Raw genomic sequence first — 15,333 nt, forward strand, 5'->3', positions numbered from 1 at the left:
GGCCGATTCATTTATTTGTCATTTTTGTATAAACCAGTTACACTTCGGTTGTACCGGTCAAGGCAGTTCGTTTAAATTCTTTTTACTCATTTTCTTAACGTTACTTCTTTGAACAGTAAAACTTAAGTGGTATTGGTAGATGGCTATGCCTCTTTGCACAATGTTACAAGTACGTGTATTACTCTCTTTTGTTCAGAGGAATGATTATACCTACTATGTACCGTACAGAAGTCATCAATCAAATTCTGTTTCGCACTTAAGTTCTTCACATGTGCAGCGACAGAAAGTTAAGGAGAAAAGACTGAAAATGAAGAAAATATTTATTGTAGCTGAATTTCGCGAAGTCCACAATATCTGGTACTGTCCTTATTGTTGTCCTTTTGCAGACGAACCTCCCACAACACAACGAGTACCATTGTGGAACGATTTGCAGAAACCTTGCTTCTTTTCGCCTCCTTCTTTATGCTGGAATACAGTAATTAAGAATTATACGCAAGCACTATATGATTCTCGCACAATGACGGATGAGTATTTTATCATGCACTGAATCTGAAAGGTTAAAAAGATTTGACTGGGATTTTTTTAGGTCGGGCTAAAAAGGCGCATTTTCGGTGGCTACAAAATGTTGCCACTTACAACGAGGGAAAACGTTGCTGCTATGTTTACGGCTTAAAGGTAAACATTTTTGGAGAAACGACAATCGCAAGGTTGTCCTTTCGAGGCTTAATGGACTGTTTCGACGTCCTTCCACAAATGAAGAAGCCATAAGTGTGTACAACAAGTCTGTCACGCAATACGATGACAATGCGGAAAGAGTTGTGAAAGGTGTGGTTTGTTCCGATCATGTCTACTACGTGCCGTATCATTAGGTCCTACGAGAGCCGTAAAGAAACAGAACTGCTCGGTTCCGAGTCGTTTATAACGCATTCTTACAAGTTGTCGGAGCCTCTTCCGGGAAGAACCACCTTAAACAGAGATTGAATTTCACCGGGACCACGGAAGAAGAAAGACGCCCGCTAAAACTACAGGAAGATCGCCATTGTACCCACACCATTAACAGCGCTGTTAACCGACTTACTCATCGCGGAGTCAGCGATACTCTTGCTGAAAGACGAAGGGCATCAGGTTAGTTAGTTCGAGATGCCGACAATGTGGGAAGAACGTCCTCCGACGCTGAAAACATGCCCGTTTTTTCTGCTGCAACTGAAGACAACTCCGGGTTCACGGTTAACGAGCGACGGAGTAGGCAGTATGCCTGCGACGCTTGAAATTTTTAAGTCGACGAAGTTTATAGCAGTAAATCATAACACTTGAACCGGGAGAGTGCAGCTAGCATTCGCTAAAAAATTCGCTTCACTAGTGCAACTGTTGTGTCTGTGCTTTTGTAGCTATTCGAGTAAGCATCTGGTGGGTGCGGAGGATGTTGCGGATTTTTTATTTCCGCCAACATGGACCATATAGATGGTTGATGATAGAGGCACCGAGAAAGAAGTGGCACGTTGGCACGCACGGACATATGCGGGCACGCGCTGGGTTCGGAACGTTGCGCTTCTATTACCGTGAACGGCTTAGCGTCGCTCTCCCCACCCAGGCAATAAAATCTAAAGAAAGTATTTCCGTTTTCGTATTCGCCCTCTCTCCATGTTCTAAGTGTTCTGAAAAGCGTAAAAAAATACCACATGATCGAATAAAATATATCGCCTCTGATTTTACACTGATAATGAACGCTCAGTACGGTTTGCGTAATGGAAGACCAGGAACTTGAGTTTATAAGCGAAAAGAAAATATGTTAAACCGCCTTTGAAGAAAAGCAATTAATGTGTTGTGTATATGTCAATTTTTCAGGGGCTTTCGGCCCTCTAACCCACATGCCGTACCTTAAAAAAACTCTAGCTGTATAGAATACGCAGCATACACCCAGAACTTCTCACCAGTTACCTAAATTTCGAAAACAAACTGTAATGATGGGTGATCCCATTTCCTCGTTTAAAAGCGTGAATTCCGGTGTTCCGCATGGAAGCATCCTTGGCCCTCTCCTGATTAACTTTTATCATATTGGAATAATTAAGATTAGCGGGTAACCAACTTTTAATATGCACGCGGATGGCATGACACTATTGTTCCGAAATTATGGCACTACGGCACTTCGACTCGATATAAACTATTGGCTTGTTAAATTGCACTCCTGCGGGAAGTTACGTTCTATGGAAATAAACGTTAACAGAACAAACACAGGTCCCTTTTCGCCGAAGGAATCACGCTCGGTGTTCGAAGCAAATCTCGCTAACAGCATTGTCGAAGTAGTATGTTGTCGCAAAGCACCTGGTGTCTATATTTATAAAAATGTGATGTGGGATCAGCATACCAATTAGGTTATTAACCGTACTCCAAAGTCTGTTGGTATTTCAGCAAAGTTTAGATTCTTTTTACCTCAGAAGATTAAACTAAACATTTTCAATGCTCTTTTTCTGTCTCGTCGTAATTATTGCGTGTTTGTTTGGGGGAAAACAACAACGACCTTAAACCCTCTATTGCCCTCGAGAAAAAAACCTCTTCGACACATAGCCAATGCAGATTACTGCGCTCACACTAAGCCACTTTTCTATATTTTTTTATTTCCCATCTGCAATCTTTACCGATAATATATGGTGGTAAAATACCAACTAGGCCTTAGCACTTACGGGCATTTACATATCCCTTGGAGATCTGTAAACTCAGATACCGATAAATAAAACTCTTTATACAGAATTTTGGCAAATATCTTTTTGAGTACATCCTATAAGGAAAAATGATTCACTATTCTCTCACAGTGGTACTAAAGCACCAGTACAGACATTACCCTGCAAACCATTAGCAGAGCAAGAGTGCAAACTTTTTTGGTACAAGGGGCATAATTGTTTTTAAAGAATATTTAATGTATACTCACATGATAATCAGCTACGTTTCTTCATATTTGTATGCCTTTGTTATTGGGAACTGATTATTCGCCGCTGTCTACTTGCTACACTTCTTTGCCTGTTTATTTGTCGCCATCGCTGTCATGTAAAAAGTCTACTGAAACCTCAAGTGGACTACTTTAACTATTTGTCCGGGATGCTTCCAAATGTTCTGTAGAAAAATGCGATGATTCGATTTGATTTGAGGTAGCAGCAGCGAACAGCTGGGGACTCAGTAACCGGGTGGTCAGAACTGGCTGAGGCCGGACCTTGGTTTTCGGCCGAACTTGGCGTCTTTCTTCGCAATAGCGGCAATGCGATGAGAAGGAGGCACTACATTGGACGCACGGAACTTAGGACGGACGTTGGGCTCCCGGGAAGGACATCTCGCTCTTCTAACAACGTTGTGTTCTATACGGTGCGGTTTTCCCGTTTTTATGGGCATTTTGTTAGTAATTATTCGGTATTGCTGTATCGGTTTTTGGGGTCGCCGATTAAAGCTTTATTAAGAGAGACGTTTCGTCTTCCATACGTAATCCCTGTTTTCTGATCAGAAAAAACCCAAAGCTGCAATCGTTCAAGATCTCTTTTGATAGGTCCCAGCTCTGCGCTCTTGCGCTCACTGAATAAGTCTTCCGTTTGGAAGCCTAAGCGTGTTTTAGTGCTCTGCACTTAAACATCTGCTACTGTGGTTTAGTGGGTTTGTCGGCCTCGTAACCGAGTGGACGAAACACCGAAGACAGTACGAATATGAAGGAGTAAAGTGTGGCGGAAGTTTGCGGGGTTCGGCATGCCGAGGCAACGCCACAGAAGCCCAGCACACCCTGTGTGATTATTTGGGGGTCCTTCGGCGTCTTCCTCGTTGCGTGGCTCATGCGAACCACGTGGAATTTGGGCGAGATGTTCAAACACGAATTACAACATGCCCACCGGCGGCGTCGCTTTGGTAGATAGCGGCAGAGTAGCTCGGGCCACCGCCTGTTCGCTGATCACGGGATTTGATCGATTGATTTGATTGTAGCGTTTAACTCGCCGACGCAACGCAGGCGATGAGGCGCGCCGTAGTGGAGGTCTCCGGGTTAATTTTGAACTCCTGGGGATCTTTTAAGTGCGCCGAAATCTCGTACACAGAGCGTTTTTGGTTTTCACCTCCATCAAAAAAGCGATCGCCGCGGCGGGAATCCGCGTCCTTATGTTCAGCAGCTGAACGTTATTGAAGATGACTGTTGTGAAGGGTCAGGTTGTCGCGGAAAGGACCGAGCCGGGACCACAAACGGGAGCCGCCGCTTTAATGGGACAGGATGGACCACTATTTACAATGATGATGATAGTAGTGCACACTTCGTTCGAGCGCACGGTCTCTTCCTCTTCCTCCTCGCTACTATTTCCAACGTCCTCCCGACCTCAACGAAAGGAGGTAAACTATAATATCAGGCACAGCGTTATCGTTCCAATGTTTGCGGTTAGCACAAAGCCGAGTCGGGGCAGTCCTATGTAAGTCCAGGGCAGCGGCGAGCACACTTCCTCCGCCACCGGTGCTTGTACCGTCTGCCCAGACGACGGAGTGTAGAGCTGCACCACGGGAAATGGGGCACATAGGTCGCTGTGTCAGCTCCACAGGAAACAGTGGTATCCCCCCGAGGAGGATTCTCGTGACAGCGTTGAGACATTCTCAGGCGGCATTGAATCCTGCCTGTACATCGTTGCTTGCGAGGTTTCCCCGCTGTATGTATCTGCATCTTCTTTGCTGCTATTTGAAGAGCGTTTCCTCTTTTCCCACATGAAACTATAAAGACACTTCTTTTCAGGCTTTTCTCCGAGAGGTTAGTACCTCTCCGTTTCTTTCCTTCTTTGCGCGTTCGATGCGTTCTGCCTTTCTTTTGGTGCGTTATTTTCTCACACCGCGTACGCTCTTTTACGTTGTTGCTCGTTGGAGCCTCTTCGTTCACGTTCACAGGAGAGACCGTGTGGATTAGCCTTTTTTGGGTGTCACCGTCGTTTTCTGCCTCAGATTCCGGATGGCAGCATTGAAAAGTTTCTGTTGGTGCTGAAGGCAATGACGTGCTGTTCGCAAAATAACCGATGTCGGAGTCTTGAAGTTGATTATGCTTCAGTTCTGGCTTGTTTGTAAAGTCAGTGATGCTCTGCTTGTTATATGTTTCGTCCGTAATGCCCATCAGTGACGTAGCGGACATATCGGGAGAAGTGCCCTTTCCATTTGAACCGTAACCGGTGAACGATGTCACGTCTAGACGGTTCACGTTGCGTTTGATTCGTTGCCGAACTGAGCTTTTTAAAGATTGCCGTAAATCGCTGATAACCTCTTGTATTTTCCATTTCATCGTTACGATGGTATTGGCCCACGTTTCAGCACTTTCGATCTCCTCGGCAATCTTGTCTATTGCAATGAGGTCTTCGACTTCGCCATCCAGTTTCTTTAGAGCTTGTTCTTTATCTAGCAGTGTCCTATTCCAGCTATACAGCATTACTAGCGAAAGTGAACTAGATGAAAGATGTTTCTTCACTTGCCTAATAACTGAGGAGATTTCGACACGTAGCTGGAGTCGTTGGCTGATAAGCTCCTCCATTGTTCTCCTAGCCGTTAGTCAGTTCACAAAATCGTTGGTAGGTAGGGGTTCCTTGGTATGGCAACGAAGTACACCGTCGTTACAACGTATGAAGGTGGTGTCTTTATCGTGAATGCATGCGCTTGAAGCTAGTTCCCCTCGGGTCGTTTCCTTCTGCTTCAAGCTCGTTCTGCGTCAGGTCCAATGGTCCTCGCCCCACGGCTCACGTTGTCGTTGGTTGGTAGCCCGCTCGGACCTTCCACCGTTGAGTTCCCTTGGCGCGGCTCCAGACGAGGACACACATGCACCGGCGGAAACTTCTTCTCGAAGGTCGATGGGGCCGGCGCTCGTTAGGGTGTCTCACGTCTGTGAAAGCCGCTTTTCCAGACGTTTCGGCACCATTCGCGGAAAGGACCGAGCCGGGACCACAAACGGGAGCCGCCGCTTTAATGGGACAGGATGGACCACTATATACAATGATGATGATAGTAGTGCACGCTTCGTTCGAGCGCACGGTCTCTTCCTCTTCCTCCTCGCTACTATTTCCAACACAGGTTTCCATAATACATGGTAAGAAAGGAAATGTAAAAACTTGACATCAGTGAGAAGCTCAAGAACACGCTTGATGGAAAACATGGGCTCGTCTCCTAAAAAGTATGATGGGTGTAGTGGAATGTGTTGTCTATGGTTTTGGGAAGTGTTTGCGTCGTGTTCTGTCAAGTGCCTTGCTTTGGATGGTCATGTGGATTACGGAAAGGGCCTCTCCACACCGGCTGCATATGGGTCTTGGCAATCCAGTGAGCAGGGCGGATTGTGTTACATCTGTCTTGCCTATCTGTAATTTTACTAAGGTCACTTCGGTGTGTCTGTTGTGTGAGTGAGTTGTGTATCGTCGCAAATGTGGCTTCATTACATGTAGTATGTTGTCTGACTGTTCACTGTAGTGTGTTTGCCATGTTTTATGTAGGAGTTGTCTGCTAAGTCGCTTGAGGTCAGGGTAGGGTACTGTTGCTATGTCTAGAGTGTTTCGTTGTGCAGCAGCAGCGGCCCTTTCATCAGACAACTCATTGCCAGCGATCCCAGCGTGGCCTGGAACCCAGCAAATGGTCTCATTGAGATTTGAGGCATACGATAACATCAAATATTTAAAAACCGAACTGACATCATAATTTTTGCAAGACGTTTCGGATGATACTGTAGGCGCGACGCTAAGTGAATGTGTGAGAATGATGGAGTTAGCGATTTTATGTTAGATAATGTGATTTAAAACCAAAAATATACCGTATGCTGTCGCCGTTAAAATGCTCGTGTTCCCATTGATGCTTTTACAAGCACTGAAGTTTGGACCGTGTGCAGCACAACACACCGCAGTAGACGTTTTCGACGCATCACTAAAAAATTCTGCCGCCCCGTGTTTCTCCTGGACATACATGAAATGCTGCAAATGGCAGTTGTGGGTACAGTGTTTTTCTTAAATTGAGTAAAAGGCAAATCACGTAATACAGGGCAAAGATGCCATGGGGCTACAGAATCAATGACACATGTTTTGAAGGTGTCTAAAAACGAGACAGAAAGTTGAGATGCCTCCTCCTTTACCTTGAGCGAGAAAGGATGAGAAATAGATGGATGATTTAAAAACTGTTGGGATGTAGATGTATTGTTCATTATACATTTATTGGGATGGTGAGACAACGATGTTATTTTAAAATCATAAAATAAATCGACATACTTGCACTGGTACGCTACGCGCCATTTGTCGCACTCGACGTACAGACTTTGCACGGGACTGGACGGAAAGCACCAGATGCAAGCTGAAGGCCCAAGTGCTGCACTAGGTCGAGCATTTCTAAAGGTGTTTCCCTTCCTGAACCATATACAAATCCCCTATAATCCAAACGCGAGCCTACCAGACTGGTAAACAGTCGCAGGAGAAGTTGTTTGTCAGTACCATACAAGTGATGCGACAGGACCTTGAGAATATTCATTGTTTTAACACCATTTTTTTTGTTTCATATGCGGGATAAAGGAAAGCTTTTATCAATAACTATACCTAGAAACTTGTGTTCTTTCTTTTCCGGGATCGAGACACCATTCTGTTTGATGTCTAGAGCTAGCCTGATGGCACGTCTTTTGGAGAACACAACACAAGTGCTCTTACTGGGGTCAGCCTAAAGCCCTTTTTGTCAGCCCAGCCCGCTAGTTTGTTGACACTAAGCTGTACGTGGAGTTCGCAAATTCACAGATTGCACGATTTGAAACATGTTGGCGCATCATCTCCATAAATTTCACAGGAAACAGTTTGTGGCAACACTCTTCAAAGTGAGTTCATCTTGACAATGAACAACGTGCAGCTCAAAACGCCGCCTTGAGGCATGCCATTTTCCTGCACAAAACATTTTAAAGGGCAGTGCCCACCCATAAACAAAAGGTTCGTTCCGCCATGTAGTCAGAAAGAGTGTGAAACATATTGCCCGAAACACCGAATGCTTTTAGGTCGTTAAGTATCCCGTATCGCCAAGCGGTGTCATCAGCTCTCTAAAGATCAAAAAAGACTATTGCGCAAAACTGTTTATGGATGAAAGCATCCTTGATGTGTGACTCAAGGGTGGCGAGTTGGTCGTTTCTGGATTGCCCTGCCCTGAAGCGTCCCTGACAGCGCTCGAGAAAACCATTGTACTCAAGGAGTTTGCACTGGCAGCTTGTGAGTGCTATGGGTCTATAGCTGGCAGGAGAGGAAGGGTTTTTCCCCTCTTTCAAAAAAGCCACAGCTATGGCCCCACTCGAAGACGGTAAAATAGGCCCCCAAAACCATATTATGTTGTATTGGTGTAAGAGTGTTTCAAGAGTGTCTCGAAAAAGATGATAAACTTTATTCACAGCATCGTAATGTGGTGTGGGGCCCTCAGTTCAGGACTCCATTCGAGAACCCTGCCGCCATGGCCCTTTCCACCAGCCTAAGCTGGGAATCAAGACCGGAGCTGGACAGTTTCTTCTCCCAATGCTCACGGGAAGGGTGCGCTATTCTTTGAGTTTTGGGGTTTGCGGAACACTCCCGTACCATATGGTACAGGTTGCCTTTGGCACCGCAAAATTTGCACAGCGGGAAGTACTGCGTGGGATGGAGCAAATGAAGTATTGACTGATGAGGAAACGTATTGAGGAAAGAGCCGGAGGCAGTGCTCCTGCCCTTTGGTTAGAGATTGATGACAGGGGGAATAGATCATTCTTTGGTACTTATAGTACCCCGTTATGTCTTGATATGTAACCAGATGTAGGTGTTGTATCACGGTGTATGTAATCATATCTGCACCTGGAGCTGAAGGTTTACATGTGCTCAAGGCCGCCTTCAACTCATACAGTGTAAATTCAGAATTGTAACCGCATTTTGCCTTATTATTGTCATGTGTTTGGAAAGTGTTTGTGTAGTGTGCTTAACTGGAAACGACTTGTAAGTGTTGCGCAAGTGTGTTAGCCTGATCTTCGAGCGTGTTCCCTGGTGTGCTGACCAGGGGCAGGCTGTATGTATGTTGGCCTTTGAGTTTGCATATTCTTTTCCATACCTTGTGTGCGTCTGTGTATGTGTTAATGGACGTAAGGAAGGTGCACCAACTCTCTCGTTTCACCTCACTGCGCGCACGCTTACCAAATGCCTTCGCCCTTTTAAATGATACAAGGTTATTGGATGTGGGGCACCGACGGAGGATAACCCATGCCTTGTTCTGGGCACCCCACGCTCGCCTACAGTCCTCATTCCAACACGGCCTCTTCTGGCTGTGCGGGGCACCGGCGGCGCGAGACAAGTATTTTTCGGTGGCGTTAGGATGTGCGCCGTGATGAGTTGGGCTGCTTCCTCCAAGTGTAGGAGTTTTATGGATATGTGGTGTAGTTTAAATGTTTGTGTGAATGTAATCCAGTTCGCTTTTGACTCAAGAATCCTATTATGGTAAGATGGACTGCTTGGGCCTTTACCCATATAGGTTAGGGAAGAGGGGGAGTGGTCATTACCATGTGGGTTCGTGCCCGCAGCCCAATGAAGATATGGAAAGAGAACTGCAGAACCAAAAGGCAAGCTACATGTGAGTATGCATGTAAATCGAGCATACCGTTATCAACCTAATAAATATTATCGTATGGATTGCTACAGCCTCAAGGACAGTGTTTGAAGAGAGAGGGTGGCATTAATAGTTTACGGTGACAATGGCCACACCGCCCCCAGAGTGTGTGCAGCCAACCCTGTCGTTTCTGAATATCATGTGCCTATGTCAAAATTTGTTTGGAATTGAGGTGAGTTTCTTGGAGACAGATGATAATTGGCTGATTGGCATGCAGCATCTCATACACATCGTCAAGGTTTTAAGGAAGCCTCTGCAGTTCCATTGGATTATGTTTTCTGTTCCCTTAACTTACATTTAGGAATAACTGGACTGTGTTTGTGGTCATGTGTCGTCTTTCAGGGCTTGTACAATCAGAAGGGGCTTTTTGGGCCTTTACAAGGCTTGGACGTCAGAGGCCACTCTTTGCGCTGCTCTGCAGGCATGAACGGTCCGACATCCATCTCCTCGTCAGATGTCAGAGGGGTGCCCGACGACCCGGGCCACCTGGACTTGGCCCCCCTTCGGTGGCCCTTCGTTTGACCCGTCACCCCCGAGGGCATCGGGGGCACCATAGGGACACGGATGGTGCGGTGGAGGTGGTAGCCCAAGCGCGGCCCCCAGTGTCCATCCCCTCGGCACCCTCGAACGCACTAGAGGAGGGAGAGGCAGGGACGGGAGAGGCTTCGGTACCAACAAAGACGGTTGGCACAACAACCTCTGCTGCCTTAGCAGGCAGCGTGGTGCCGGGTTAGGCTGCCGAGGCAACCCAGCGGGGGGCGGGGACGGGACCAGGTCAGCCTCACTGAAATGCGTCCCTGTGGAAACCAGACGCCGCTCCGCCCCTCGGCGAGCTGCGTCGGCATACTTCCCCGGAGGGAAAGAGGCGAACCACTTTCGCACCTCTGGAAAGGAGATGTTCTCAATTAACTTGATGTTTATAAGGGGCAAAGATCCGCTTGCTCGGGCCCTGTCCGGGCCGCACACGGCACATTGATGATGGTTGTGGCAGGATCCCCCTAAGGATTGGCCAAGCAAAAATTGGCCGAAGAGGTCAAAACGTTCAACGCGTCCGTTGCTAGCCAACAAGGAGAGAAAGAAGAAGAGGTTGTCGTTCATCGCCTGCGAGCTCAAGACTTGCTCGGGCTCTGTTCCGTCCCTCGTTGCTGCTCTACACAACGGAATGATGATGATTGTGGCAGAATCCCCCTAGTGGCTAGCCAACCAAAAATTGGCCGAAGAGGTCAAAACGTTCAATGCGTTCGTTGCTACCCAACAAGGCGGAGAGGAAGAAGAACAGGTTGTCGTTCGTCGCCTGCGAGCTGAAGACGCGTACCGGGGGTACGCGACACAAGACGTTCTGCAGAAGGCGACGGCCAAGGTGGCTAAAATTTCAGACACCTAATTCGCCAACTTAGTCATGGGGATTTTCATGGTCCCAACAAATGCCCGACATAATCTCCACAAACATCGACGTCGTCGACGGGCTTGTTAACGGAGCGGTGGAAAGCTTGACGTGTCGAGTCTTTATATGATGTGTGAGCGAATGTTTCACGGTTTTACCAGTAAGCATTTCAGCTTCGCCCCTCTCATAATCATTCACTTCGTGAATATGGCCGGATTTTTATCTTTTTCTCTAGTTGAAACTTTTCAAATTTGCGGGAGTACGCCGCTTGCTGCCCAAGGCACTTCGCACAAATTAGGGTGTCGGGTGGACAGTTGTCGCTCGGATGATCTTGTGCCGCATATTTTGCACAAGTTGTTCGGCTGCGACGCGGCATGAGTTCGCACCGTGCCCAAACCGATGGCACTTAGAACAGCGCTGTGGGTTTGTGATGTATGGACAGATGTGGGACCTGATAAAACCTGCATTTATATGTTGTGGGATTGCTGAATGGTCAAAGGTCAGGATGATATGCTTGGGAGAAATGTCGTTTTCGTCTGTGCGAATGGCGATTCGTCTCACCGCAGTGACGCCCTGATCCTCCAAGCCCGCAAGGAGAATCGCATCCGTTTCGTTCAGCAGATCTGGCTGGGATATCACACCCTGCAAGCTGTTGAGGCCCCGATGGGGTGCGACCCTCATCTCCAGATCAGCCTGCCGAGTTTGAGCTAGAAGCTTTGTGGACTCCTGCTTGTCATTAACCTTGATGAGGACTTCAACAGTCCTTTGTTTTTCATCCTTTTTTGATTTTCCTAATATGGCTTCAAGATATTTTGCGATCAGGGAGATTGACAGGGATGGAAGAGGGGGGGCTCGAATGAGGGATTCCATGACAATAAATCGAGAGTAATTATCCGGTTCAGGAAAGGTTAAGGATCGGAATAGGGGAAAAGTAATTCGGTGCGGCCCCCTTTCAGGGACCGATCACATTGGGGGGGGGTAGAATATACCATATAGCATAGTATATTAGCAGGAGACTGGGGTACTTTGTTCGCTCGGGTTACCCTGATACGGAGAGAGGTCCCGCAGCTCTTTGCCTGGTAAATATACAAGGAGGCCATCCGCTGGAGCTTGACCTGTGCTCCGACGGACACCGTTTCAGGTGCCGACCCTTTATGTTAAAGCGCATCGCCACGGTTGGTTCCAGCTTATGTTTGAGGGCTCGGGGTCGGTGGTGTCGCCAACACCGTCACCAAGATTACTCAAGGTGCCCCGTGTAGGGGATGTCTCATATGTTTTTGTTTTCTAAGTACTTCAATGCGACCCGTTTTGGGCTTATGATTATAGAGAAGAAAGGAATGAGAATATCACATAAAAAAGAAACGAAGCAACAAGATGTGGCTGCCGTTTCCACTGGGCGTTCTCTGATACCAAGGAAGGATGCACAGCTGCCTCGCCTCTGGGTAAACATTTAGCCTATTCGCTGGCGATTGACCAAGGCGTCGACAGCCACCATTTGAAGCTTCCGCCTCTCCGTTTTTCAAATTCTCACCGCAGTAAATAAGAGCTTAAGTATGTCGTCTCCATTTCCCGCTGTCGCCACTTTGATTCTCCACAAATACTGAAGGTGCACTTGGCGATATTAGAACCTTCCTTTATGTTCTCGGCAAGGGTTATTGTCGCCAGCGTGAGTATGCTTCGCAAAATGCCTAAACCAGGCAACTGTTCGAAATAAGTGTAATAACTCAGACAGAGTGAACTCTAGAACTTTATTAACTCTGAACTCTATGATCTCTAGAAAGTTCATGAACTCTAGAAAGTTTTCATTGGAATCCACTGTTTTTTTCGAATGCCATTGCTACCACTATAGCTATTCAAGATACAGTAAATATTTAGAGAACAGGTTACGGTGCTTCAAAGCTTCACGTCATCCATGTGCTTCCGTTAACCTGGACGACGTTATTGTTTTTTCTGTGTTACCACCCATGTCTAACACATTTTGGAGATTCTGGAAGTTTTAATACGGGTGGGACTCCAGCTAAATTCCTCCAAACGGCATTTCGTCCATCAATAAATCATAATTCTAACACACCTCGACAACGTCAATGGAGTTCAGTTGGACGCAGTTAAAGTTCGCGGAGTCAAGAACCTCCAGGCGCCGCGCTCTCCTGCGGACCTTGAACGGTTTCTACGGCTGTTCTAATTTCGCCGCCTTATCGAGGGCTTTGCCCAGATTGATTGACCCCTATGGTTAAGAAAAATTTCTTTTCTCGGGGTTGAGCCCAAGTAACCAGTTTTGCCAATATAACCTTTGATGACCGAATCCCAATTTATGGTTCTATTTCTTCCCCGTGTCCCCACAAAGGCGGGGATGAGTGGGAATGGTAAGGTATTGGAGCTCTCTGGGCGGACCATAAAGCTGGAGTAGAGTATGCTATTAGCTTCTCCAGGAGCCCTCTTTACAGTTCAGAGCACAACCACTCAGTCACAAAAAAATATCTCTCGCCGTGGTTTGGTCTGTGACCAAGCTCCTTCTAAACCCACCCTGCCGATCGTTTAAGGGCGTGAGAAAAAACCACCGGCTGGGCAGAATCCTTTCTTTAAAAGACCCCATAGCATCCCGAGGTAGGTTGACATTGCGCCTTCAGGGTATATATGTTTTATGACCAAGGCCGACCTTGACAAATATAGATTCTGATGCTGATTGCATGTCTCGCTACCCTACATATTTACCTGACGACCACGAACAAGACGGTGCAGTTATTTTTTGCGCTAAACCTGTACTTGCTCACATTAGGCGAAAGCAACTTCATGACCCTGATTCTGATTCTGATTGTAGGGTTTAACGCGCCGACGCAACGGAGGCGATGAGGCGTGCCGTAGTGGAGGGCTCCGGATTAATTTCGACCACCTGGGGATCTTTAAAGTGCGCCGAAATCTCGTACACACGGGCGTTTTAACTTCATGACCCTGCATTACGATTTATTATTCGCATCCCTAACTCTGTCTCACCTCACTCTTCGACGGTATTCTTTGTGCTTTGTGACAGCATTCGTAGCACCGTCTGTTCCATGCTGATTGGCCTTAGCTTCCGCTCGTTGTTCCTCAGCACTTGCGGTACACTGTGATCCAGCAGCTTCAGGACATGGCCACTGCTGTAATGTTGCCATCATCATAACTGTACGAAGAGTACGTCACCGACATTTTTGACACCAACTTCACCATGTCATCCAGCGGTACGTTGGTGCCTACGACCAGTGCCAGCGCAGAAGGGCATCAGTCTCCTCACCAGAAGGAAAACCTCCAGCGTCTGACATCCCGGAAGAACCTTTTTTCAGTGGAAGTCTGGATCTGCCGGTCATTTTCTGCTGTGAATATTGCGCAACAATTAATTTGCTGGCGCCACCGATTATGCCACAGCCTACATAAAGCCGCGTGATTTTCCAACCACCTGTACCACCGATGCAGCAGATTTTCTGCCTCGAGGTATCATAGTGCGCGTTGGTAGTTGATTACTGACCGCAGAAGTTACTTCCTACCTCAAACCTTTGAAGATATGCTTAGCCTGTATTTTCCTAAACTTAGGCTATCTGTAGCGTATCACCCTCAGACAAAATGCCTTACACATCCCCTAAATCGTCCCTTGACGGACATGCAACGTTGCTCAATTTCTGCATATCATCAAGACTGGGACGCCACGATGCCTTATGTAACTTTTTCGTGTAATCATTACGGCATGGTACGGCCAGGTTTGTAGCCTGTTATCTTCTGGGTGGCCGCAATCCCACCTTACCAGTGGAAACACTCCTACTCTCGTCGGCACAACCACTCTCGCTATGATCGGAGTACGTCCGGGACGCCATTGCTCACGCCGATCATGCTCCGCGTGTAGCCCGCCATCCACTTCACACACCACACGCTGATCAACGCGCGTTTAAGGAGCGCGAAAACCGCGTCACTCCATGCGCTCCGGATTGTTGTCTTTTCCCCTGGACAACTACATCACGAGTTGGAGTTGCTGAAAAAGCGCAGCTTCGCTACTGTGGCCTGGTCGCCCACTAGGCTATCTGGTAGCCTACTACGTGAAGTCACCGAGGTCACGTATGAGATACTTCTGGCTGCCCCGACCTCGTCGAGTCTTGTCCCACCTGCTGACATTGCCAACGTCGTACGTCTCAAGCCGTACGAATCGCCTCACACCGATTCTCCATAATGCCCCGATGACGCGCGTTCCGCCGTGGTTATTCGATGGGCTGTTCTAAAGGCACTGGACAATGTTTCTGTGATGAATTGCCGCAGGTTGAGGTGGATGACGTTCAGTGAAGGCGTCTGGTAGAAGAAGAGCAGGAGAAGAC

General features: G+C 47.3%; 1 protein-coding gene across 2 annotated transcripts in view; it reads right to left on the reverse strand.

Annotated features, from left to right (window-relative positions):
* Positions 1–326: 326 nt before the first annotated feature.
* LOC144173448 (uncharacterized) overlaps positions 327–15,333 on the reverse strand; it is a 172,293-nt gene continuing 157,286 nt past the window's right edge. For both annotated transcript variants that reach the window (XM_077701868.1, XM_077701869.1), the window contains exon 8: positions 327–465. In XM_077701868.1, the coding sequence (XP_077557994.1) occupies positions 367–465 (99 nt within the window). In that variant the 3' untranslated portion in view covers positions 327–366. The remainder of the gene's footprint in view (positions 466–15,333) is intronic.

Source organism: Haemaphysalis longicornis, unplaced genomic scaffold (assembly GCF_048455015.1).
Source record: "Haemaphysalis longicornis isolate Haplotype H1 unplaced genomic scaffold, Haemaphysalis longicornis Haplotype H1 scaffold_3, whole genome shotgun sequence".
NCBI lineage: Eukaryota > Metazoa > Arthropoda > Arachnida > Ixodida > Ixodidae > Haemaphysalis > Haemaphysalis longicornis.